Source organism: Desmodus rotundus, chromosome 6 (genome assembly GCF_022682495.2).
Source record: "Desmodus rotundus isolate HL8 chromosome 6, HLdesRot8A.1, whole genome shotgun sequence".
NCBI classification, from domain to species: domain Eukaryota; kingdom Metazoa; phylum Chordata; class Mammalia; order Chiroptera; family Phyllostomidae; genus Desmodus; species Desmodus rotundus.
The window spans coordinates 135897949-135922715 of NC_071392.1; the positions used below are offsets into that span (position 1 = coordinate 135897949).

General features: G+C 41.7%; 2 protein-coding genes across 2 annotated transcripts; one reads left to right on the forward strand and one right to left on the reverse strand.

The window, feature by feature from the left end:
• Positions 1 to 24767, forward strand: CSTL1 (cystatin like 1). Its single transcript, XM_053926049.1, has 5 exons — positions 1 to 65; positions 540 to 878; positions 8373 to 8486; positions 9178 to 9265; positions 24698 to 24767. Exons 2-4 carry the CDS (start codon positions 660 to 662, stop codon positions 9259 to 9261), a joined length of 417 nt encoding a protein of 138 aa, XP_053782024.1. The 5' UTR covers positions 1 to 65; positions 540 to 659; the 3' UTR covers positions 9262 to 9265; positions 24698 to 24767.
• CST11 (cystatin 11) lies at positions 10595 to 13447 on the reverse strand. Its single transcript, XM_024559202.3, has 3 exons — positions 13223 to 13447; positions 12503 to 12607; positions 10595 to 10678 (listed from the first exon to the last, which is right to left on the reverse strand). The coding sequence occupies exons 1-3, from the start codon at positions 13445 to 13447 to the stop codon at positions 10595 to 10597; spliced, it is 414 nt and encodes a 137-aa protein (XP_024414970.1).

Sequence of the window (24767 nt, forward strand, 5' to 3'; positions counted from 1 at the left end):
CAAGATAGCTAGAGCCAGTGCCAGGGCCTGCAGGCACAGTGAGATCCAGCAGGCAGAAATCTGTGGTAAGTATGTGGCAGGTGAATAAAGAGAACCTCCAAAGAAGCATAGGATAGTTGATGTCTGGGTGAGATAGTATGAACCCAAAGTAGCTAAATAGAATGTACGTAATCCTGTTCCATGCCCCTGGGTTTTATGTCCCAGTTCAAATATCATGTTCTCAATAAGCCTTTTCCCATTCCCACTAATGATGCTCCTCTGTTTGACACAGCAGGTTGGATTGCTTAGTACTATAAAAGTACATTCTGGGGGATTTTTTCCCTTTTACATGTAAAGGTAGGGAGAGCTCTTGTCCATCTTGGCAAGTGTTTAGAAATTATGCCTGGCCCATTACCAAAGAATTGAACGGGTGTGGAAAATTACCTGAGAGCAGGATTGGACAGCCATACAGGGAGATCTCCCTGGCTGCTCTTTTGGTCAAATTGTGGGCAGGGCCTTGGAAGGGAGAGGTTCAGGTCTCAGGCTCTGTTTAAATGCAGGCAACTATCTTCAGGAAATCTGCATTGGCGAGGGCTGACAAGGAACAGTGAATGAAGCTGACCCTGGCACCTCTCTACCCTGGAAGGCACTGTGAATAGGACATTTTTGAAGCTGCAGAGATGGGAGTTGAATGCTGGAGAAACACCCTGCTGCTGCTGGCTGCCCTGGTCCTGGCAGCCAAATTGGGTCACTTTCAAAGGTGGGGAGGCTTCCAGGAGAAGTCCATGAGCAAGAAAAACATGAATTCAACACTCAAATTCTTCATTGAAAACTACAATAATGTGAGCAATGACATGTACTTATTTCGAATAGACAAGCTACTTCAAAGTCATATGCAGGTTTGTGCCTCAGTTTCTCTGAATATGAGCAGTGCCCTAATTCTTGCCCTTTTGGACATGCATAGATGTGTTGTGGCTTACAGAGAAAGCCAAATGATAGTTTCACCTTCTGGTAAGTGTCTTCACTTGGAATGGGAGAGCTTTAGTGTGGTTCAGACCCCTAAGTTTCTTTAGCCATCTTCCAAAATGCTAGTCGAAGGACTGAAGTGAACCCTAAAGTCTGTTACTCTTAGTCTAAAGCAAAAATGTTCCCTGAGTTTCTCAACTGTTCTCCCTTGGGAAGAGTTGTTTTCATTTTGAAGTGAGGTCCTACCAGAGTGAAAGAAAATGGAGATGATTCTGTTTCCCTTTTAAAAAATTACAGTTGATATACAACATTATTTTAGTTTCAGGTGCACAATCCTGTGATTAGACATTCTTGGTTTTTTTTAATTATTATTTTTATTGTTGTTCAAGTACAGTTGTCTGCATTCCCCAGCCCCACCACTACCTTCCGCCCCACCCATGCCTCCCTCCCACCCTCAATCCTACCTTCTTTGGCTTTGTCCATGTGTCCTTTATACATGTTCCTGGATGGACCTTCCCCTATTTTCCTCCATTATCCATCTCCCCCTTCCCCCTCAGGTTACTGTCAGTTTTTCTTTATTTCAAGAAGTGATCAACTGATAAATCTAGACTCTGACACCATACATAGTTAAGACAATATTATTGACTACATTCCCTATGCTGTAGTAAATTTACATCCGCATGACTATTCTGTAACTACCGATTTGTACTTTTAAATCCCTTTACCTCTTTCACCCATTTCCCCAATCCCTCTCCCATCTGACCTTCATCAAAATGTTCTCTGTATCTATGAGTCTTTTTCTGTTCTGCTTGTTTATTTATTTTGTTCTTTTCTTTTTAGGTTCCACACATAAGTGAAATCATATGGCATTTGTTTTTCTCTGTCTGACCTATTTCATTTAGTATAGTACCTTCTAGGTCCATTCACATTGTTGCAAAGTGCAAGATTTAATTCTTTTTTATGACTGAATCATATTTCATTATATATATTGGAATATGGTATATTTGTATATATATGGCGTGTGTACCACTTCTTTTTGCACTTATCTATTAATGGACACCTAGATTGTTTCCATATCTTGACTATTGTAAATAACGCTGCAATAAACATATGGGTGTATATTGCTTTTCAATTTAGTGTTTTGGGTTTCTTCAGGTAAATACCCAAAGTAGAGTTGCTGGGTCCTTATTTTCTCTTGCTATAACCATTGTTTTAAAGTGTATTTTGTTTGGTATAAGTATTACTACCCTGCCTTTTTTGTTTTGTTTTGTTTCCATTTTTATGAAATATCTTTGTCCTTCTTTTCACTTTCAGTCTGTGTGTGTCTTTTGGTTTGAAGTGAGTCCCTGACACACATATAGCACATGTAAGGGTCTTGTTTTGTTATCCATTTAGTCACCCTACATCTTTTGATCATAGAATTTAATCTGTTTGTATTTAAAGTAACTGTTGACAGATATGTATTTAATGCCATTTTATTATTCATATTTTAAATATTTTTTTCTTTTTCTTCTTAAAGAAGACCCTATAACTTTTCTTGTAATACTGGTTTGTTGGTGGTGAACTCATTTGGCTTTTTTTTTTCCCCTCTGGGAAGCTCTTTATCTGTCCTTCAATTTCACATAATAGCTTTTCTGGGTAGAGTAATCTTGGTTGTAGTTCCTTGCTTTTCCCTTGAATATTTTGTGCCAGTCCCTTCTGGCCTGCAAAGTTTCCATTGATAAATATGCTAACAGTCTTATGGGAGGTCCCTTGTAGGTAATTAACTGCTTTTCTTTTGCTGCTTCTAAGATTCTCTGAGTCTTTAACTTTTGATGTTTTAATGATGATGTGTTTTGGTGTGGGCCTCTTTGGGTTCATCGTATATGGAACTCTGTGTTTTCTGGAATTGTATGCCTATTTCCTTTACTGGGTTAGGGAAGTTTTCCATTATTATGTTTTCAAATAGTTTCTGATTTCTTGCTGTCTCTCTTCTCCTTCTGGCACCCCTATGATGCAAATGTTGGTGTTGTGCTTGAAGTTGTTCCAAGGGCTCCTTACCTTACCCTCAGTTTTGGGGGTTCTTTTTTCTTTTTGCTATTCTTATTGGGTGTATTCTGCTTTCTTATATTCCACATTGCTAATTTAATACTCTTCTTCATCTACTCTACTGTTATATTCATCTAATTTATTCATTTCATTTAGTGTATTCTTCATTTCTAATTGATTCTTTTTAATAGGTTTCCTTTCCTTTTTAATGCTGTTTAAGTTCTTACTAAGTTTCTTGAGCATCCTTATAACAATTGTTTTGAACTCTGTATCTGATACCTTGATTGCTTCCATTTCATTTATTTCTTTTTCCAGAAATTTATCCTGTTCTTTAATTTGGGCCTTATTTCTTTGTTTCCTTATTTTTGATTTCTTCCTTGTGTTTGTTTCTATGTATTAGGTCAAACTGCAATGTCTCTGAGATTTGGTAGAGTGGCCTAATTTAGTAGGTGTCCTGTAGGGTCCAGTGGAACAGCCTCCCCAGTCACCTGAGCTGGGTGTTCTGTGTGCTCCCTGTTTGGGCTGTGTGCACTGTCTTGTTGTAGTTGGGCCTTGATTGCTGTTGGCATATCACTGGGAGGGACTGACCCCCAGGTCAATCAGCTGCAAGTACCACCTGTTACTACAGTGGAAGAGCTGCTGTGCAGGGGCCAACCCCACAGATCAGGATTTTCTTCAGTGGGGCTTTCGTGCATTCCAAGTCTGACCTTTGTGTCATTTGTAAAGGTGGTTGAGTTGTAACCACCTGTAAAAGTGGTTGGTTCTAAAGCTGTCTACCCAGTGTCTTGGCTGTGGGGACTCCCAGGAGGAGCAAGGTCAGCTGCTACTTGTGCCCTACCTGGGGCCACCCAACATGAGCTACAGAGTGATCTGCAGATAGCTGCTATTTGTGCTGAGTTGGGGGCCACTTAGCAATATGTATGGGGTCCACAGTGGCCAGACACTGCTTATTTGTGAGATTTTAGGAAAGTCTGAAGCATGAACCGAGAAAGGCCATTTATATAGAAAAGCCACTGGGAACAGCTTTGGTGGGCCCTAAGGTTGAGTGGGACAAGGTCTCAGGGAACCACCAGTATTAGCCAGGTTAATGGAAACTCAGATATGGTGCCCATCTGCAGGCTCTGTTGGGGAAGGTCTCAGCAAAGGAACAATGGAATCTTCCAGTACTTTTTGAAAATATTTATTTATTTATTTATTTATTTAAGAAAGGTGAAGGGAGAGGGAAAGAGAGGGAGAGAAACATCAATGTGTAGTTGCCTCGCTCATCCCCCAACCAGGGATCTGGCCTGCAACCTAGGCATATGCTCTTGCCAGGGAATTGAACCAGTAACCTTTTGGTTTGCATGCCAGTGGTCAATCCACTGAGCCACACCAGCCAGGGCTCTGCCAGTACTTTTGTCTAGCAAAAAGCTGCCCTTCTAGTCCTGATCCTGAAACCAGACAATTCAGTTCCTCCCTGCATGTTCCTGGTGACTTTCAAGCTGCTACCCCAGTTCTGAAGCTCTGAGCAAGTGAGTCCTTGTAAGTCTATGGGTGGGCCCTTTAAGAAGAATGCCTGGAACTCCAGAGTCCCTCCATCTCCCTCAGCCAAAACCCTTCTGGTTTTCACAGCCAGAAGTTATGGGGACTTCTCTTTCTGGCACTGAAATCCTGGGCTGGGGAGCCTGGTGTGGGGCTGGGACACCTGGTTCCTCAAGGGGATCTCTGCAACCAAGATGTCCCTCCCAGTTTTTAACTGCAACACATGGGTGTGGCGCCAGTCCATTTTGCACCTCTGCTCCTCTTACAAGTCTTGATGTGACTTCTTCTTTATATATTTAGTTATAGGACTTTTATTTAGCTAGATTTCAGGCATTCTGAATAATGGTTGTTCTGTAATTTAGTTGTAATTTTGATGTAATTGTGGGAAGTTTTGAATACCACATTTACCTGCATAACCATATTGACCAGAACATTTTTTTAAAAGATTTTATCTATTTATTTTTAGAAAGGGGAATGGAGGGAGAAAGAGAGGGAGAGAAACATCAATGTGTGGTTGCCTCTCACATGCCACCCACCTCCCCATCAGGGACCTGGCCTGCAACCCAGGCATGTGCCCCAAACTGGAAATCAAACCAGCAACCCTTTGGTTCACAGGCCAACTGAGCTCTGGATTGAGTACTCAACCCACTGAGCCACACCAGCCAGGGCAGTTTTTGTTTTCTTTAACAGCCTCAAACATATAATGTTCTTTGTAGGTTCCCCTCAACAATAATATTTCAATGTCCAGGGTTGGAAAATCTAAGTCTGGACTTTCTAGCTGTATTCTGCAGAAACCTGGACTTATACAGAGGGTTTTTGCAGGACAAAACCAGGGGGGTAAGGGCTAGGCTTCAATCAGATCATCTCATTTGTTTTGTGTATAAAAGTTTCTGATATCAACTGAAGGATGATAAAGGAAGGAAAAGTTGTTTGAAAACTACTTTTGTTTTTCCAACTTCCCCTAAAGGTCAGATAGGAATGTTAAAAACACAAATTTTAACTTCCATGGTTGAAAGTCAAAAAATGCTAACCAAAATGAAAACCCGTCTTGGGGTATGAAGTCCAATTCACTAGCATATGGCTTGATGGGAAAGACAGATGTGTCCCTTGTTTTGGAGTTTGCAAGCATTTTTACATATCAAATGAGGAGAAGGGAAAGAAAGATGTAAACCTTCTGAAAGAATTTACATTAGCTATAGGCTATTATTGTGTTGGCTTTGTCATTTTTAAATCTGGATTGAGACCACATGTCAGGCCTCCTTGGGTCGTCAGTTTATACTTGGGAAGACTAGAACAAGGGAAAAGGGAAAAGAGGTCAGTGCCCCTGACTAAATGTTAGGTATTGCACTAATCAACAAAAGAAACAAGCAAGCAAACTATAACCAGAAACATTGAAATAAAGAACAAACTAACAGTAACCAGAGGGGAGGGGAGAGAGGGTTAATGGGGGAAAACAGGGGAAGGTCCATCAAGAACATGTATAAAGGACACATGGACAAAGCCAAAGAGGGTAGGTTCGAGGGTGGGAAGCAGGGACGGATGAGGCAGGGGTGCCATGGTGGGGTGAAAATGGAGACAACTGTACTCGAACAACTATAATAAAAAAATTTTTTTTAATTCTTGCAGCACACTAGGGTTCCTCTTGTGTCACACTGGTTGAAAACTGCTAGACTAGAGAAGGGCAATTGGCAACAGGAGAGAACTGCCAGGGCAGGGGTTATAGAAGAGTGGGCAGTATTAATGAGACATAAATAAATAGGCCTCATGTTACAATGGGTTGGCATCAGTGAGTTCTTTCTCAGTAATTCACACTTGCCACAAAATGACAGCTCGTCAAGGCTGAGAACATTGAGGTGAATTGGCCACAAGGTGGCAGCCCTTGACCAAAATTCTTGCAGAAACTGCATTGTTCTAGTCTTCCCAAGTATAAACTGACAACCCAAGGAGGCCTGTTTTGTGGACCCAATCCATTGTCATTAACAGTTACCTCTGGAAGAGTTGTTTGCAAGTAAAATTTTGATGTCATTCAAGTGGATGAACTGACAAAATGAATATACCCCTCCATAGCTGGGTGATCTGGGGCAAGGATTCTTGGGCATCCCCACACCTGTGACTGCATGACTGTGTTTTTACTAATACCCTACAGAGGGATATAGGAGGTGGGCATTTTCTGGGTTTGATGTCCAGATTCTTCTAATTGTGGGATTTTGGTTAAGTGCCATTCATATTTTGCAGGCCTCAGTTTCCTCACCTGTAAAGTGGTCAGGATAAGAGTGAAGCAGCACTTAGGAACATATTTGAATTATTGTGAATATTTCTATTGTTATTTAACAGTCAAGTCTAATAATGAATAAGAAAACACTACAATCACTAGAATGTTAGTTAAATTTATGGCAAGTGTTTTAATTTCTTTATACATACAGAATGTGCTGAAGGTCAGTGTAACAGTGCTTGGCTTAAGCCCTATAAGATGCCAAAGCCTGGATAGAACTGTCCCTTGATAAAGAACTCAGGAGCCTTGCTTCCTGATTTTTTTGTTGTTGTTGTTATTGTTGGATGCAGGGACCAGGATGGTGGCACTCCCCTCAGGTGTCCTCCCCCAGCCATACTGCACACCTTGAGGTTTTCTAGGGGCATTGTCCTCCCGGAGGCAGTGTGAGTAATCTCTCCCTCTATCACCACTCCAGAGAGTACAAGCCTTTGTATGTTGTTTGGCCACTGCATTTGGACAAAGAGTACTTCTAGGAGCTTTTCTCATCACCAGGCAGAAATCTCTAGTCCACACAGTTATTGGGAATCCAGTCCAATTTCCAACACAAACCATTTGTTAGTTTTACTTTTGGGTGTAGGAGTTTCCTGCCACCAAGGGTTTTCCTGCCTTTTGCCCTTGCATCCTCAGATCTTGCACTTGAACATGAGTACAGGAAGCCAAATCACAACAACAGGAAGTAGCTCTGGTGTGCATTCTCCATGGTTTACATATTCACTATTTATATACATCATAGGAGGAAACTGGCACTATTCTCTTCATTTTCTAGATGAGGAACCTGAGACCCAGGTAGGTGGAAAGACTTGCCCAGGGTGATAGAGTTGGCAGGGGTAAAGCCAAAACTTGAGCACAGTTCTTTTGTCTTCTGTTCTGACACTCTCCCAGTTCCCTTGCTGCTTCAGAGTAATGTTTCTGACACTTGCTAAAACATTTAATAATTCATGATTACTTATTTACTTTGAAATATATTTTGTGCTTTCAGTGAAATAGATGCTTCTCTTAACCCATGTAATAACTTCTAGAATAGGATTATTTACTCTGCAAGTGAGGAAACAAAGGTTGCTAGGCACTTGCTCAAGGTCACAGCATTAGTGTATGGAGAACACATGCTCCAAATCAGTTCATTATCTAAGCTTATATTTTGAGCTGTGTTTCTGACTGCTTCCCATTGGGTTGGTTGGGAAGGAGATTAGGAAAGAAGGACATGGTTGAAGGGACTGGAGGAGCAGAGGGAAAAGACTGCTGGCTCTATGCATTGTGAGGATCATGTGTGCAGATCTGGGGGTGCTCTGGCACTACCAGGCAGCCAAGCTCAATGTGTTGCTTCCCTTCCTGAGGATGCACAAGGGATAGGTGAGATCCTTCTGTGGCTGCCTCAGTGGAGCCAGTGCAAAGGAATGGGTTGTGCACATGTTGGGCACTGACAGAGGCCCTGGTACCATTGTGCACCCTCCAGCGAGAGGCAGGTGACAGAGCCATGCTTTAGTGAATGAACCAGACACAAGGACTGTGCCTCCTGGGGCTTCACTCTCCATCCTAGCTTTTCCTGGAGAGAGCCAGCAACTGGATGCTTTGAGTCAAAACTGACAGTGCTATTGGTTTTCGGTAGCTGACAACAGGAGTGGAGTATCTGGTCACCGTGAAGATTAGCAGGACCAAGTGCAAGAAGAACAGCACAAAAAGTCGTTCATGCCCCATTCAAAGCGGAAAGAATTTGAAAAAGGTGTGTGATAGCAGTCATCTGAGAAGGGATTCCTGATCAAGGGGAGAAAACTAAAACATTTAAGTTAACACAAATTGGACATTGACAGCTTCTCCATCTGTGTGGACTGCTGATGCCATCCAAGGTGCTAGGGTAGGAGGAAGGCTCTCTAATTGGGCAGTTCTCCCACCTCTAGGCTGGCACAAGCTAGTCCCAGGCTTCCAGGTCTCCTTGCCCACTACTGGCCTTCAGTGGAAGCAGCATTTTCTTTTCTTGGGGGCCTTGTTCTGATCTTGACTTGCACTCTCGAAGTCCCTGAGGCCTGTCCCATTGTTTCCTTGTCTTCCAGAATCTGACCATTCTTTTCCTGGTTTCTCTTGGTGGTACCACCTTAGGGCAAATATATGGCTCTCCCTGTGCCTGGGTGCAAGTGTAGGAGGACTGGGGCTGGAGGAGGGCTCTCAAGACATGCCTGCTCCAGGTCCCATGTAGCTGGGCAGGGGGAGCCCAAGGTGACATTCCTGTTCTGGGCCTACACCCCCTCTGCTGCCACCAGATGACTGTGAGCAGATTCTCCCCACCCACATTGTTAGTGTGCAGGTTCAGTGATGGTTCTAAACTCCCCAGTGAGGGCCTCAGGGGGTCAGAAACTTTTGGTTTGCCTTCAAAAAATATCCTCCTGAAAGCTGAATTTGACTTTCTCCTTCCACAGAGTTTCATTTGCAATTTTTTGATGTACACTGTGCCCTGGATGAACTATTATCAACTTTGGAACAACTCCTGTCTGGAGGCCTAAATAGGTTCGTGCAAAGATCCTTGATGAAACCTTAGATGGGTGTGCTGTGCACTTTCTATTATAGACTTGTGGAAGTACGTCATTGCCCTCAGCTGGATCTTGTAACACACACATTCACACTCTCACACTCACATAAAAACACACATATTCACATTCACTCACACTCTCACACTGACTCATATACATACTGAGTGGTCTTTAGGGGGCTGGTTCAATTTGAGCAAGAGGGTTGTTAAGTCTTTGGGGGAATCTCGTACATTTTTCTACTTCAGCCCATATCTCAGGCTTTTCGTTATTGAGGTACATCCCGACCTCTGGCCTGAGCTTGGGGGAGCTCTGTTTCTTCCCCATGTACATACAACTCTGTGACTGACACATGTCTTTTGAGTGTGTCCAAACCCCCAGGATCAGCAATTCACTAGAAGGACTCAGCATAGAGTCCTACTGATGATTATGATTCATTACAGTGAAAGGACACAGAGTAAACTTTGCAAAAGGAGGAATTAGAGTGGAGAGATGAGCCTGGTGACTTTGTTTAAAATCCTAAATCACGCTGTTGGGTGGATGATGCTTATTCTCCATTGCTAATTTGCCATCCATGGAAGAGGAGACACTTAACATAGCATTCTTGATTTCTCCAATAATTTCTTTCTTGGAGGAATTAATCTAATTGGTCTAACTTGGAGGAAAATGTGGACATTGTAGCCCAGGTCATACTCCTTCCCACTGGGGGCATACATGTCCCTTGGCAACTTTGGGAGAGTGATCTCTTTGTGAAAAGACCTGCTGTGGCCCAGTGTTGCTAATGCTGGGTCTGTAAGTTTAATTCTAGAATTTAGTATTACAAAGTGCACTTGCCTATAAATAAGGCACATCTCCCAAGAGCAACAAAATCCTTATCAGCAACAAGGCCCCCTTATCTTTTTTATTTACTTGTATTATTTCTCTATGTTATGCCAATATCTATTGTCTGTTCAGTTAAGTAACTTAGAGTTTCTTTTCTACTCCCTCTACTTCTTCCCCCTTTCTCTGTTTTGTTTTAAAATCTAGAGAATCCTAACTGATATGAGGATGGGGTTGAAGTTCTGTTATCATGCAGATTATATAGGCTATAAAGCCAGGTATTATTCATGTCACCTAATTTTGACCCCAAAACCACCCTGGCCAAGAGGATCTTCAAATTATATTATTATGAACTGAAGAGTTTGGGGGGAAAGTGGAATTAAACACATTACGAGAATAGGTGAAAAAACATTTATTTTCCATACTGAGAATCACTGCTATTGCAGGATACTTTCACATGTAGTGACCGCAGGTGTTTCCTCCAGCACACCTAGCCATTGGTGCAATTTTTGTTTAGAATTTTGTACTTTTCAAACCAGGGAACAACAAACACTGAAAAAAAGCACTCAATTTGCTAAAAAACAAAAACAAAACAATATTTTAAAAAGATAACATGCAAAGTGAAGATTTTAGAGGGGAAAGGAGAGGAATAATACTTGTGGATTGGGAAAATGACACCACCTCACTTCCTATTCAGATATGGTTTGATCTTTATTTTGATTTTAATTACTTAACAGTACTGTGCCTGAGATCATCCCAGAAAATGTCCTTCTATTTGTATTTAAATTTAGAGACTAGAAATAAAGTGTTTACCCCTCACGAATTCACTGAGGCTTCATCCACTTATTCATCTATCCATTCATCCATCATCCTCTCGTCCTTCTCCATCCTTATTCCATCCTTGTAGCTTTCCTTTATTTTACCTTCTTTTCACCCAATCCACCCATCTTTCCTTCTTTCATCCCATTCTCATTTGTCCATCCATACACTCATTCATCACATCCTTTCCTTCCCTTGTCCCTATCCTCTTTCAAGTGTTTCCTTTTCTCTTTTACTCCCCTCTTTCCCCATTATGAAAAATCAATAAATAAATTTTACATATTATCATTTTTAGTGTCATTTTGTTCTCTTGCTCTTTACTGAAAAGTCCAGGGTGGGAAATGGGAGTGGTGGTGGGAAACTTAACTACAGGAGTGGATATAAGTAGGTTTACCATTGTAATACAAATAAATAATACAACAATTAATAAATACAAGAATAAACTGTATTTCACATACTCACAACTGTGAACCCACTTTTACCCACTCCCCTGTATTTCCTGTCTCCTAAATTAAAAATCAGAATACTAATTCCACCCACTAAATATGTCACATCAGTAAGATCCTCTAATGTTACTTTACTGCTATCTTTAATCATTTTCCCATAGATTTCATGGTCTTCTCCAGAGAAGAATTATTTATGAAGAAAGTGTGGAGGAGCTCATGAGAATATGTTTCTATGCTGAGAACATCTAGGCCACTATAGTTAGGCTTATCATAAAAATTATGAACCAGGACATGTTGTAGTAAACGGGGATGACATTAATGATGTCACTAAAAAGCTAAGTGTAAATCAGGAGTATTCCAGGCAGTGTGGGGCATATGATCATCCTTATTTTAACTTGTTTGGGTAAAATGAAGTGACGTTCAGAGCCTGTAGGCTTCGAGACCTTCAAGGCCCCTATGCACACAGGCCCATCCGACTGTGCACACTGCAGGCCTCTATGCATGATGATCCAGACAGCCTCCCTTGGACATGACAACACTGGTGGGAATGAATGTGTAGGGAACTAAGCCACAGTGGGGGAGGTGGCTCCTCAGCAAATCACACACATACAGGTTTGACCTCCCCCACCCAGACCCACTCCTACCACCAGTTAAACTATCTCTGAACTCATTTTTCTGATTTCCTCTCCCTTTTTGTTTTAGTACTCTTGGATTAAAGGAACAGAGGCCAGTAGCCCAGTGACTGTGTGTTAACATCAGGCTGATAGTCAGATATTCATCTGGGCACACCAGCAAGGTCCCACTGGTTGCTAAAATATTGTTAATAATTAACTACTTCCCTGAACCCCAGAGTATTTCAATGCAGCTCAGCCACTTAACCCCCTCCCCTCTAAACCCTTTCAACCTCCCCATTATTTTTCCAGCAACAAAGGATTGGTGTCTGCCAGACAGGATCTGTGTCACTACCACCTTCACTGTTCTGTCTTGAGAAAGCAGGTGTTTGTTATCCTGCATTCTTTTTTAAGTAAACTTAAACATATCCCCAATAATTCTACCCCACATCATTCTAAAACCACAGAAAAAAACCCATTAAAAATGAGTTCTTTCCGAGTTAATGTGCTTTCACCCAGTACCTTGTAAAGCTCCCCTTCTTGAAAGGTGCAGTTTTTGGTCTCCAGCCTTTGACAAGTGGTCCGCCGCATCTCTAAGTTCACATGATACTCCATGTGGTCTGTAATCTGTGGGAAGCAAGTGGTAAGGAGATAAAAGGATTTCTTCTTCTTCTCCATAACTTCTGTGGGTAGGAAAAGTCAAGGACCCCATCCTGGACAGAATGATGGAGATCTCCTTTAATTATCTGATTCTTAGGCCTTCTTTTGCTACTAGAGGAGAAATCACTAGAAACCACTCTGTGGGCAAAGCCATTCATTAGAGAACCCAAATTATGCCAATTATTCTGCTACAAGGTCTGTAAATATTGTCTATAAGGAGCTGGAGAGTAAACATTTAAGCTTTGTGGGCCATGGCCTTAGTTGCAAATACTCAACTCTGCAATTGCAGTACAAAAGCAGCCTCATATAACATGACACACATGGTGTGACTTGGAGCCTATGAAATAACTTAAAGAAGCAACAGTGGGAAGATTTGGCACTTGGGCCACAATATACTGATCCCTGGTATATGGCACCATTTAGGTGACTTAACTTTAGCTCCTCCAGTGAATTTATGTTTCTCTTCACATGCCCGCTTCACACTAAATGAGGCTGAATGACATGTGAGGGGGCTTGCCCCAAAGTGCCAGCAGTCCCCTAACATAGATGCATGATGAAGAGAGGGGAGAGGAACTCACTTACCAGCTTTTTGACCTTCAGGACTCGCACAATCCGGAAGCTGTACTTGTCATCACTTTCCCTGTTGAATTTGTCGGTCACGAACTGCATGGTGGCTATCACATAGGTTTCTGATGCAGGTACTTCTTGGACACTCATAAAGGTTTTCTTCCTTATTTGGTAGCTGAGGGCCACCAGGGCCACCAGAATGGCTAGTAGAAGCTGTGGGGCCTGCCAGGGTTTGGCCATTGTCCCTCAGCTGTAAAGGAATAGAAAGAGCACCCTCCACGTCCTGACAGGGGACAGTTGGTTCCCACTGATGCTGACCATTCTGGCCAGATTTAAGCTAGCCTGTGTTGGATACACACAGCTCTCCTCCCCCTCCCTCTTCATCTGTAGCTGAACCTGATGAATGGGAGATTTTCCAATGGTTGGAAAGCTTACTCCCACTTCCTCTCATCCTGTTCATGTCTCACAGACTACACTCATGCAAACATCCATCTCTTCCCTCTTAGGGGTTGCTCTCTCAGCAACACCCCCTGCTTCTTATGCTGCTCCAGCATTATTTGGGTGGAAGCCAGGCCAGGGGCCTCGGTTCACTAAACTCAACTCAATTAGCATTGTGGAAGGTCTGGAGTGACAGGAAGTGATACAGACACAGGGGACACTGGATCTTAGGGCAGTGGGCCATGAACAGGTGAGTGGGTAAACGCCACCACATCCTCCCTGCCCTTTGGAACTTCCTTCTGAATTTTCTTGTCACCCTTCCCCACTTCTCTGGCTAACCAAGATATAAGCCTCCCTCAGGCACAAACCTTGGTCTCTTCTGCTGTGTTAATAATTCTTAACTTCGGGAGGTGCATGCGTCCCCTTGGAGAAGCTGATATCCCCCAAAAACAGAGGATGTGTCTTGTATGGAGAACAGGCTCCATTTACAAATGTAGTCATGCTGTTGATTTATTTTCTCTTTCTACAGTCCCTTTAGATGGACTCAGCCATGCTGTTTGTCCCCTGCAACCTTTTATGGCACTCTCAGACAATAAAGACAGTCTCAGCCTAATAGTTAAGATGTTCCATGTGGTCAGCAACCTCTCCATATTGCCAGAGCTTTGAACCTCCTAGAGGCCTGCATGTGGGAAGGGGTGATTACTGCTTTTTTTTCCTCTCATCTACTCTAGTTACTCTACCTCCCACATCTCAAAATCATGGGTTTAAGGACCTTTCTAATGCTGGTACTAGGGGAAGTCGAAGGGGCAGAGGGACTGGAAAGTTGCTACTGGTTCCAGATTCAGTGCTCCATGAACTTGGTGGAATTTAAAGCTGGTTGTTCTGTGGGTCCCTTCCTGGCACTCCTGTAGCCTCCACTGCTAGTTAACCCTCTTCTCAGCTGTCTTGGTAGCTGCATTACTTTCTTCTGACTGCTGTAACAAGTTACCACCAACAGTGGTTTCAAACAGCACAAATTTATTCTACAGTTTCCTTTGAGACTTTGATTTGCCTGGGTTTTCTTCCATGGATCTGAGGCCAAACTGGAATGCCTGGGCCACAGAAGAAAGTCTGAGTTCTCAGTCAGGGGTTCCCTTTGCCTACCTTCCTTTGAGAATGTGGCCTTCTGACCAGGTCTCCTACATCCCTGCCTTAGCTCAGTCTTGAGGCTTCCCTTCTGGTGAATATGGTCCCCCTTTCTTCACTTTGTTAACATCTACTGATGTTCTTGGACACGGCTCCAGGGTCATCTCCCCCCCCAAAATTTCTTCTGATATATTGGTTTTCTCTCTGCCCAGGTTGCTAAAGATGCCACTCCATTAGGCATATTTCCATAAGAGTATGCAAGGCTGTCTTCCATTTCTGGCTTTTTGTTTGCCTCTGACACCTGACTTTGAGCCCCTCAGGACAGTGAAACCAGACTGTGTGGGCTTATGGCTGGCTCTATTATATTAGGTGACTATAGGCAATTTATTTATATTTGATGTGCCTTGGTTTTATCTTGAAAATGGGTATAAAATAGCATGTATTTGTATGTGCATACATGTGCAGCACATGTATGTGGCTGTTCTGATAATTAAATGAGATAATTCAGGCAAAGAACTTAGAATGGTGTTCAAGAAGTGTCAGCTATCGTCATCATCATCATCATCATCATCATCATCAGACACCTAGTGCAGTTTCTGATGTTGAAGGAATTACTGGCAGTGTTCAAACACACATATGCACAAGGATTAAGACTTGGCTCTCTCATCTTGCTCATCCTTTGTGCCCAGCCAGTCTCCAGGTCTCATTGGGTCATTCTTTGTAATTCCTTTCAGAGATCTCTAGCATGGAAGTAGCACATATCAAGAATTTGTTTTATTTAAGACTGCATCCCCAGGGCCTTGCACAAAGTAATTATTCAAAAATATATTGAAAGAATGCAAGAACACATGAATGAAAGAGTGAATGAAGTCCTTTTTCTCCAAACTGTGTACCCAGGGCCACCTCCCAGCCTGCTCTTCAATGTATCCATGTGGACTCATGTAATACCCTAGCTCCTTGTGCTCATGAGGTCTTCACTTTGGTCTCTCCTGAACACAACAGTCAGCTTTACCATAACTGTATCTTGCTGTCAAGTCTTCAAAGCTTCTTATGGCCTAGCAAAAAAAAGATGGTGTCATTTCTGTTTCTTCCTTGGTTTATGCTCTGCCAACAGTTATATGAGAATGCCTGTTCCAAAAACTCTGCTCATCCTCCCAAAATCCTTGTAAGCACCTCAAATGCATTTATACTAATCTGGGAAGAATTATGACAACGTCTTGCTTCACATCTTGGAAGATAAGTGGGGGTTCCCTGTTGGAATAATTTAGCACCCCCCCCAAAAGCCCACACTAACAGATGTCAAACTCCCTCTCCCAATGTAACAGTAGGGCACTGTAATAGTGAGGGATTGTAACACATCCCACTATTCTTTTGACATTGTTTCTAGACTAATGATTCTGAATAATATGTGGCTTGTAGATAAATAGCATGTTTATATAAGCATCTTAGAAACTAAGCATAAGAATAGACACACAGATCAAAGGAACAGAATAGAGAGCCCAGATATAAACCCAAGTCTCTATGGTCAATTAATATTCAACAAAGGGAGCAGAAGCATAAAATGTAGAAAAACTAACCTCTTCAACAAGTGGTGTTAGAGGATCTGGAAAGCTACATGTGAAAAAGAGAAAGAAAGAAAGAAAGAAGAAAGAAAGAAGAAAGAAAGAAAGAAAGAAAGAAAGAAAGAAAGAAAGAAAGAAAGAAAGAGAGAAAGAGAGAGAGAGAGAGAGAGAGAGAGAGAGAGAGGGAGGGAGGGAGGGAGGGAGGAAGGAAGGAAGGAAGGAAGGAAGGAAGGAAGGAAGGAAGGAAGAAGAAAGAAAGAAAAAGAAAAAGAAAGAAAGGAAGGAAGGAAGGAAGGAAGGAAGGAAGGAAGGAAGGAAGGAAGGAAGGAAGGAAAAGAAGAAGAAGGAAGGAAGGAAGGAAGGAAGGAAGGAAGAAACTTGACCACCAAAATACACCAGACACAAAAATAAACTCAAGATGGGTAAAAGACTTAAATATAAGTCATAACACCATAACAGTCTTAGAGGAGAACATAGACAGGAAAATCATGGATATTCCATGCATCAATATTTTCACCAATATGTCTCTTAGACCAAGGGACATAAAGGAAAGAATAAACAAATGGGACTTCATCAAAATAAAAAGCTTCTGCACAACTAAAGAAAACATTAGCAAAATAAAAAGGGAACCAACTATGTGGGAAAATATATTTGCAAATGATATGTTAGACAAGGATTTGATATCCAAAATATATAAAGAACACACATGACTCCATTCCAGGAAGACAAACAACCCAATTAAAAAATGGGCAAAGAACCTAAACAGACACTTCTCAAAGGAGGACATACAGAGGGCCCAGAGACATATGAAAGGGTGCTCAGCATTACTAGCCATCAGAGAGATGCAAATTAAAACCACAATGAGAGGCCAGTTCACACGAGTCAGAATGGCCATCATAAACAAATTAAAAAAACAACAGGTCCTGGAGAGGTTGTGGAGAAAAGGTAACTGTAGTCCACTGTTGGTGGGAATGCAGACTGGTGCAACCACTGTGGAAAACAGTATGGAATTTCCTCAGAAAATGTAAAATGGGACTGCCTTTTAACCTGGCAATTCCACTGCTGGGATTATACCCTAAGAATCCTGAGACGCCAATTCAAAAGAACCTACGCACCCAATGTTCATAGCAGCACAATTTACAATAGCCAAGTGCTGGAAGCAACCTAAGTATCCATCAGTAAATGAATGGATAAAAAATCTATGGTACATTTACACAATGGAATTCTACATAGCAGAAAGAAAGGAGCTCCTATCCTTCCCGACAGCATGAATGGATGTGGAGAGCATTATGCTGAGTGACATAAGCCAGATTGTGTCTCTGGGCTGATCAGAGTCTAGAGTTGCCTCTGGTGATTGATTAATTTCTGTTCTTCCTTATAGAGAGAGGTGGGGGTACTCCTTGAAAAATTTATGCTCTGATTTTAGACAAATAGAAGGAAGAGAAATAACTTTTCTTGTACTTTCTTTTCAATTTTCTTTAGTTCAAAATATTTTTATACCAAAGTGGCATATTTTGGGGTGGCATACTCTTCTACCTTCTAGTATATATTCCCCCAGAGATTACTGTTCTCTGTTAAAAAGAGGTGCCCTTTTACCTGTGACACCTGACTCCCTATGCTCCAAGTGGGATGCCTCTGGGTATACAGTGTTTTTCATCAGACTCAGTCCCAGAATTGATGAGCATCCTTAACTCAGGATCCCATGCTCCATGTGGCCTGAACCCAGGTGCATCTGGGGGAGGAACTAAACCCAGAAGACAGCATAACTGGGGTCAGCTCCTGTTGGAAACTGCCCTGCCTGGTTTCAGAAGCTGTAACCCCCCATGGTTAAGGCTGAGTCAGAGTTGGAACCATAAGCCATTAAGGAGACAAAGCTTATATCCCTGGCAGCTGTGCCACCTCTGCCCACTTCACCCTGCTTGGCCCTGGGTTTGACCAGTTAGCCAATGATGGGTAAGATTCCTCAAGGGAGGAGCAACCTAAAACAGGTGTGGTCACGGAAGATGCCCACAAGGAAGGACTTGGGGGCTACAGAGAAAGGGAGTGATGGACCTTCGCCCCTCAGCTTTGAAATAGCCTGAGTCCTCATTCTGTCTGCAAGAAGTCTCCTAATCTCTTGGCTGCCTTACTTCCCTTGCCTGACTTAAGCCTGAAGCAATAACAGAGGGCAGTGCAGTCCTGTGCTGGGAGGGGCGGATTCCCTGGGGAATCAGGCCTAAGAAAAAATGCATACAATCCTGTGAAACCTACTTAATTTATACCCTCAGCTTAAAAGATAAGGGTCCAGACCTGAGATGAGTCTGGCACCCAAGGTTTTATAGTCCTTTAACTAATTGACTATAACTCAGAATAAGCCCTCAAAGTTCTCTGTAAGTTATGTATTGTTTAACCCTTACTGCCTGACAATGATTGATGAGCTTTGTCTGTATTCCTATCTGAATGAACTTAATAAAAGCCCATGGAGGAAAAGGCTCTTGGCCCTTCTCCTTTGAGAGATTGGCCACCTTTCCTCCCCAAGCAGATCATGTCTTTGTAGACTTATTCTTCATCCATGGCAGACACGGGGCTCAGACATAAAGCTCCGTGACAAGCTCCAAAGACATGGGTATACTCTTCTCAGAGCCTTCCTGAGGGCCATAGCTGCATGGGTGAATACTGTACATCTATCACTTTATATGAGGTGGGTGACCCAGGTAAGTCCTCTGTTCTTATCAGTGACATTCAGAAGCTAGCTTGAACAAATTTTACACTGAAATTTCCATTTCTTGCAATATGTGAAACATCATTTGGAGAAGGCAGTGCACATCATCTTGGTATAACTTAAAACAGTAACTAATCACAATGTATTTTTCACCTTCTTTCTCAGCCCAGAGAAGAATTATTAAATGTGTAATAAGCATTTAAGGAATATTCTGTCTCTCTCGAATGAGTATTTATTCTTTGCTTTTCTTCATCTTAAGGTTCTGTGTGTTGTTATTGGACAATCTTGATTACTACTGATAATGGAAAACTGTTTATACTCAGGGGATGAACAATTTCAGAAAGAGATTTCAGAATGGAGCATCTATTCCCAGATGTCTTTTTGTACTGCTAAATCTCAGGAAAACAGATTCTGGAGGTGCAAAGACCCAGCCTGCTGTCCCAGAGGGGGACATATTTTTAGGGCCATCTGGCTGCAGAGCTCTAAGGATCAGCTGAAGCCTTTATGGTGAATACATAATGCCCAACATTTTCCATGAAACCAATAGAAAATCATAAAAGACTAGATATACTAGAATTTAGCTTTTAGTTAAAATTACAAAATTAGCCCTTTAAGAGTGGTAACTGCCAGGTTGTGTCATAAAGCAGCCAATAAAAACTAAGAAAGAATGTTTAAAGGAGGTCATCCTATAAAGCAACTTTCAGGAAAGAATATAAAAGTATACTTTGCCTCTATAAGATGGTGGCCAAGTAGGGGGGACCCAAGTCTACTTGGTCTTACACCCAATTTAGATACTTAGCCGATCTCCTGAAAAATAAAGTGAATAGTCAACAGAATCTTAGCTGATATGAAGTTTGGAAGCCAAAGAGTACAGAAGATATTTCAAAATGGGCATATACAGGACAAAGAGGAAGTTGTGACTGCTAGTCATTCAGCTGGAGGGGAGAACCCACCAACAAGCAAAGCCCAATTACCACAAGAGAGCCCACATAAACTGAATAAAGGACAATCTTAGAGCATCCAGATCAGGAGATCAAAGAGACTACTCCACTGAGTCCCACAGAACTTCTACCACAGAAGGCCACCCCATGAAGATAAGCAGGCAAAGCAGAGCATCCTGAGATGCAGAAACAAACAAAAACAGTCACCTAAAATGAAGAGACAAAGAATCCCCAATCAAAAGGAATGGAGGAATCCTCAGAAAAAGAGCTAAATGAAATTGAGGCAAGTGATCTATCAGACATATAATTTAAAAAATTGTTATAAGGATGCTCAAGAAACTCAGTGACAACTACAAAGAACTGAGTTGGAACTACAGCAGCATGAAAAAGGAGATAGAAACTATGAATATTCCAGGATATTTAGGAATATTCTAAGATATTCCAGGAAGAAATGAAGAATACAATATCTGAAATGAAAATACACTAGAAGGAATTAACCTTTCAACCTAAAGAAACAAAATATACATTCTTTTCAAATGCACCTAGGACATTTTCAAAGACAGACCACATTGTAGGACACCAAACAAGCCTCAACAAATTCAAGAAAACTGAAATTATATCACGTGGTTTCTCAGATCACAATGGCTTGAAAGTAGAAACCAGCCTCAAAGAAAACACTCAAAAACATTAAAATTCATGGAGACTGCATGGTATTAAACAATGAATGGGTTAATAATGTGATCAATGAAGAAATCAAAAAGTTTCTGGAGACAAATAAAAATGAACACACAACAGCCCCAAACTTATGGGACACAGTGAAGACAATCCTCAGAGGGAAGTTCATAGCGATATAGGCCTACCTAAAAAAGATAGAAACAGCTTTTTCAAATAAATTACCTAACCTACATCTACAAGGAATACAGGAACAACAACAAACACAGCCCAGAGCAAGTAGAAGGAAAAAAATAATGAAGATCAGAACAAAATTAAACGACATAGAGACTAAAAGGACAACTCAAAGGATCAATAAATCCAGGAGCTGTTTCTTTGAAAAGTTAAGCAATATCGACAAGTCTTTAACCAGACTCATTAAGAAAAAATGAGAGAGGACCTAAATAAATAGAATCATAAATGAAAGGGGAGAAATTCCAAACAATCCCAAAGAAATACAAAAGATTGTAAGAAAGGGGGATAAGTTTCAGGGTGAGGGTTGGCTGGGGTGGGGGGTAGTGCTGGGGAGGGAATGGAGACAACTGTACTTGAACAACAATAAAAAAAGACTTTAAAAAAAAGAACTTACTATGAACAACTATATGCCAAGAAATTTGAAAACCTGGGTAAAATGGATACATTTCTAGAAACATATAATCTTCCAAAACTGTATCAAGAAGAAGAAAGCCTGGATAGACTGCTAACAGCTAGTGAAATTGAAGCGATAATCAAAAAACTCATGGCACACAAGAGGCTGGACTGGATGGCTTCACAGGTGAATTTTACCCAACATTTAGGGAAGAGATAATTCCTATCCTGCTCAAACTATTCCAAAGTATCCAAGAATAGGGAGGACTCCCAAACTCTTCTTATGCAGTCAGTGTTATCCTAATTCCAAAAACCAGGAAGAGACAAAACAAAGAAAGAAAACTACAGGCTGATGAACATAGATGCTAACAAAATATTGGCAAACCAGATCCAGTAATACATTAAAAAGACCATACACCATGATCAGGTGGGATTCATTGCAGGTATGCAAGAATGTTATAATACTCATGAATCGATACACATAATACATCACATAAATAAAATAAAAGACAAAAATTATGAGATTGTATCACTAGATGCACTTGATAAGGTACAGCACCCATTTATGATTTTTAAAAAAAGGCTCAGCAAAATGGGAGTAGAGGGAGCATATAATAAAGGCCATATACAAGAAACCTACAAGCCAACATCATATTCAAATGGCAAAAACTAAAAGCTTTCCCCCTAAGATCAGGAACAAGATAAGGATGTCTGCTTTCACCATTTCTATTCAACATAGTATTAGAATTTCTAGCCACAGTGATCCAACAAGAAAGAAATAAAAGGCAACCAAATTAGAAAGGAGGAGGCAAAACTGTCATTGTTTTCAGATGACATGATAATGTACATAGAAATCCCCATAAGCTCCAGCAAAAAACGACTTGACCTAATAAACGAATTGGGCAAAATTCATTAATTAAATGATTCCTAGTAAAGGGAGCAAATTTTGCTAAAGGGGGGAATGCTCTGCCTGTGGGTAGGTAGCTTGCTAGATGTGTCACTGGTTCACTTACAAACTCACTTTCATTTTAAACTCTATGCTTCATCTTTGAATTCTTTCCTGTGCAAGCCAAGTACCCATGGTGGGTGATGGACCCCTAGAACACCTGCATCACCACGACTAAACATCTCACTCATGTTTTTTTGCCTTAAAAAATCTTAAATTGTAAACCATTGGGGAGTTCAGATTTTTAAGCAATAGCCGTACTTTCTCCTTGCTTGATGCCTTGCAAATAAAGCTGCTTTAATTTTACCACTGCAAATCTTGGTTTTCAGTGTTTGGCTTTGCTGCACACCTGGCAGATGGATCCTTATTCAGTTCAGCTACACCCTCTGCCCAGACTATGTCCCTCATGCCTCATAAATGTGGGTCCTGGGAATGCTCCACAAGAAATTTCTTGTAGGCAAATCTCCCTCTCAAATACCATATGATGTCACCAATAAGTGGAACCTAATCAACAAAACAAACAAACAAGCAAAATTTAACCAGAGTCATTGAAATTAAGAACAAACTGACAGTAACCAGAGGGTAGGTAGAGGGGATAATGCGGGGCAGGGGAGAAGGGCTTTCAGGAACATCTATAAAGGATGCATGGATAAAACCAAAGCAGGGTAGGATCAAGGTTGGGAAGCAGGGATGGCTGGGGTGGGGGAGAGTGGGAGGGATAAAATGGAGAAAAATATACTTGAAAAACAATTAAATTTAAAAAAGAAAACTTTTCACCACTCTCATACCAGTGCTTCCTGGCCCACATTCCAAATAAATGACTACACTTTAATTTGTGTTCAAGGTTGGTTTCTGCAGGAGCCCAGCAATCCTGAAGTAAGGAAAGTGAGTTACTAGGTTGCAACTTGTGGTGCTGTGATATAATAAGAAATGCATATTTGGTCTTCTTTCCAGACTTCTAGCCAGATCTCCTAAATTTCCTGTAATTTCCTAAATGATAAGATTTATAGGAGCATCTTTTGTCTTCTGTCTCTCTCCCTGAACAGTTCTGGTAAAATAAGTGTCTTTTGTTATTCATAACGAGCCTCTTTCAATGACACCTGTGTTTATGTTGGTGAGGTCTCTATGGATGAGTATTCCATGCCAGGAGAACAAATTATGTGATTAGAGGTTTGGAACTTTCAGTCCTACCCCCATCCACTGATCTCTGCAGAGGGGAGAGGGTTAGAGGTTGTTAATTACTAGCTATCAGGCTTCATGTACTCTAGGTCCTTGGGGCTCAAGGCTCAGACATTCCCACAGACATTCTGTCACATTCCATTAGTGGGGAAATAGATTCCATTTCTTCATGGGACAAATTGCAAGGTGATCTTTGCAAACAGCATGGATATAGGTAGGATTAAAGAACTATAGCCATTTTTGTCAATCTAGCAGAGAGTATTACTCCCCATAAAAATATTTTTATGTTATTAAATTAAAATAAAATGATTATTACATCTGCTTCTCAAAAAGACTATTATTTTTTCACTCCTTTTCTCCCAAAAGATGAACTCTTTAGCCCTGATTTGTTTTCCTACTCCTCTATTCCCCCTGGGATGGGAATTGTGGGATGATTTTATTTCACCCTTCCTATATATCTACTCCTTCTGAAACTGAAACTTGGGAAGTTGATGTTCATGCTGCCTGTCACTACCAGAACCAATAAGTGCATACAAGGATTGAATTTTTATGGGTGCTTTATTCAGATGGCTGGCTGTCTGAGAGGATGGCAGGTACATACCCTCAAAAAACTGCCTTAACATCTCATTTTAAGCTGACATTTTTCTAAAAGGAAGAAAAGGTAGGTAAGGGGTTTGAAAAAAGGTTGGATAAGAGTTGCAGTCCAAGAGAAAAGATGGCGGCGAGATAGGTGGGAGCGGAGTCCACTTCCCCCTGCAAATGGGTGAAACACCTAGCCAATCTACTGAGGAACAAAGCGAACAGCCAACATCACCTCAGCGTTTATGAAGATAGGAGACCAAAAAGTATAGAGGACACTGAATAAACAGTAAGGGGACTGCTTCAGGACAAAAATGTCCCTGGGACCAGCTCGGGGAACAGGGCGACTGCAGCCCCAGGCCCATGCCCTCCAGGCCTGCCACAGGACTGGTTAACAGCTCCCTCCCCTGCCAAACAAGGCTTGAGCAGCACTGAGAGAGAACTGGTTGCTTCAGGTCGCAGGGAGGGGAATAAGGATGAAGTGTGGTAAACACATGGAGACAGTGAGCGCTGGCTAGGGAGAGTTGAGAGTTGGGTCCTGTGGGGCCCTGACCCGGACAGTCCCCGGTCTAGCTGGAGAGGTGGGCTGTGTGAGGGGACAGGCCCTTCTTTCTATGGAGGGGCAGGATTGAGCAGGAGGATTTTCTCAAAAAGAAAAAGACTCGGGGGCAGTTTGAGGAATTCTCCTGCAGCAACAGCTCCAGTCTTCTCTCCACCCAGCTGCCCAGCACTCCTGCAGGGCTGTGAGAAGTATCAAGCTGAAATCCTAAGCACTGGGGGGAGAGTGGAC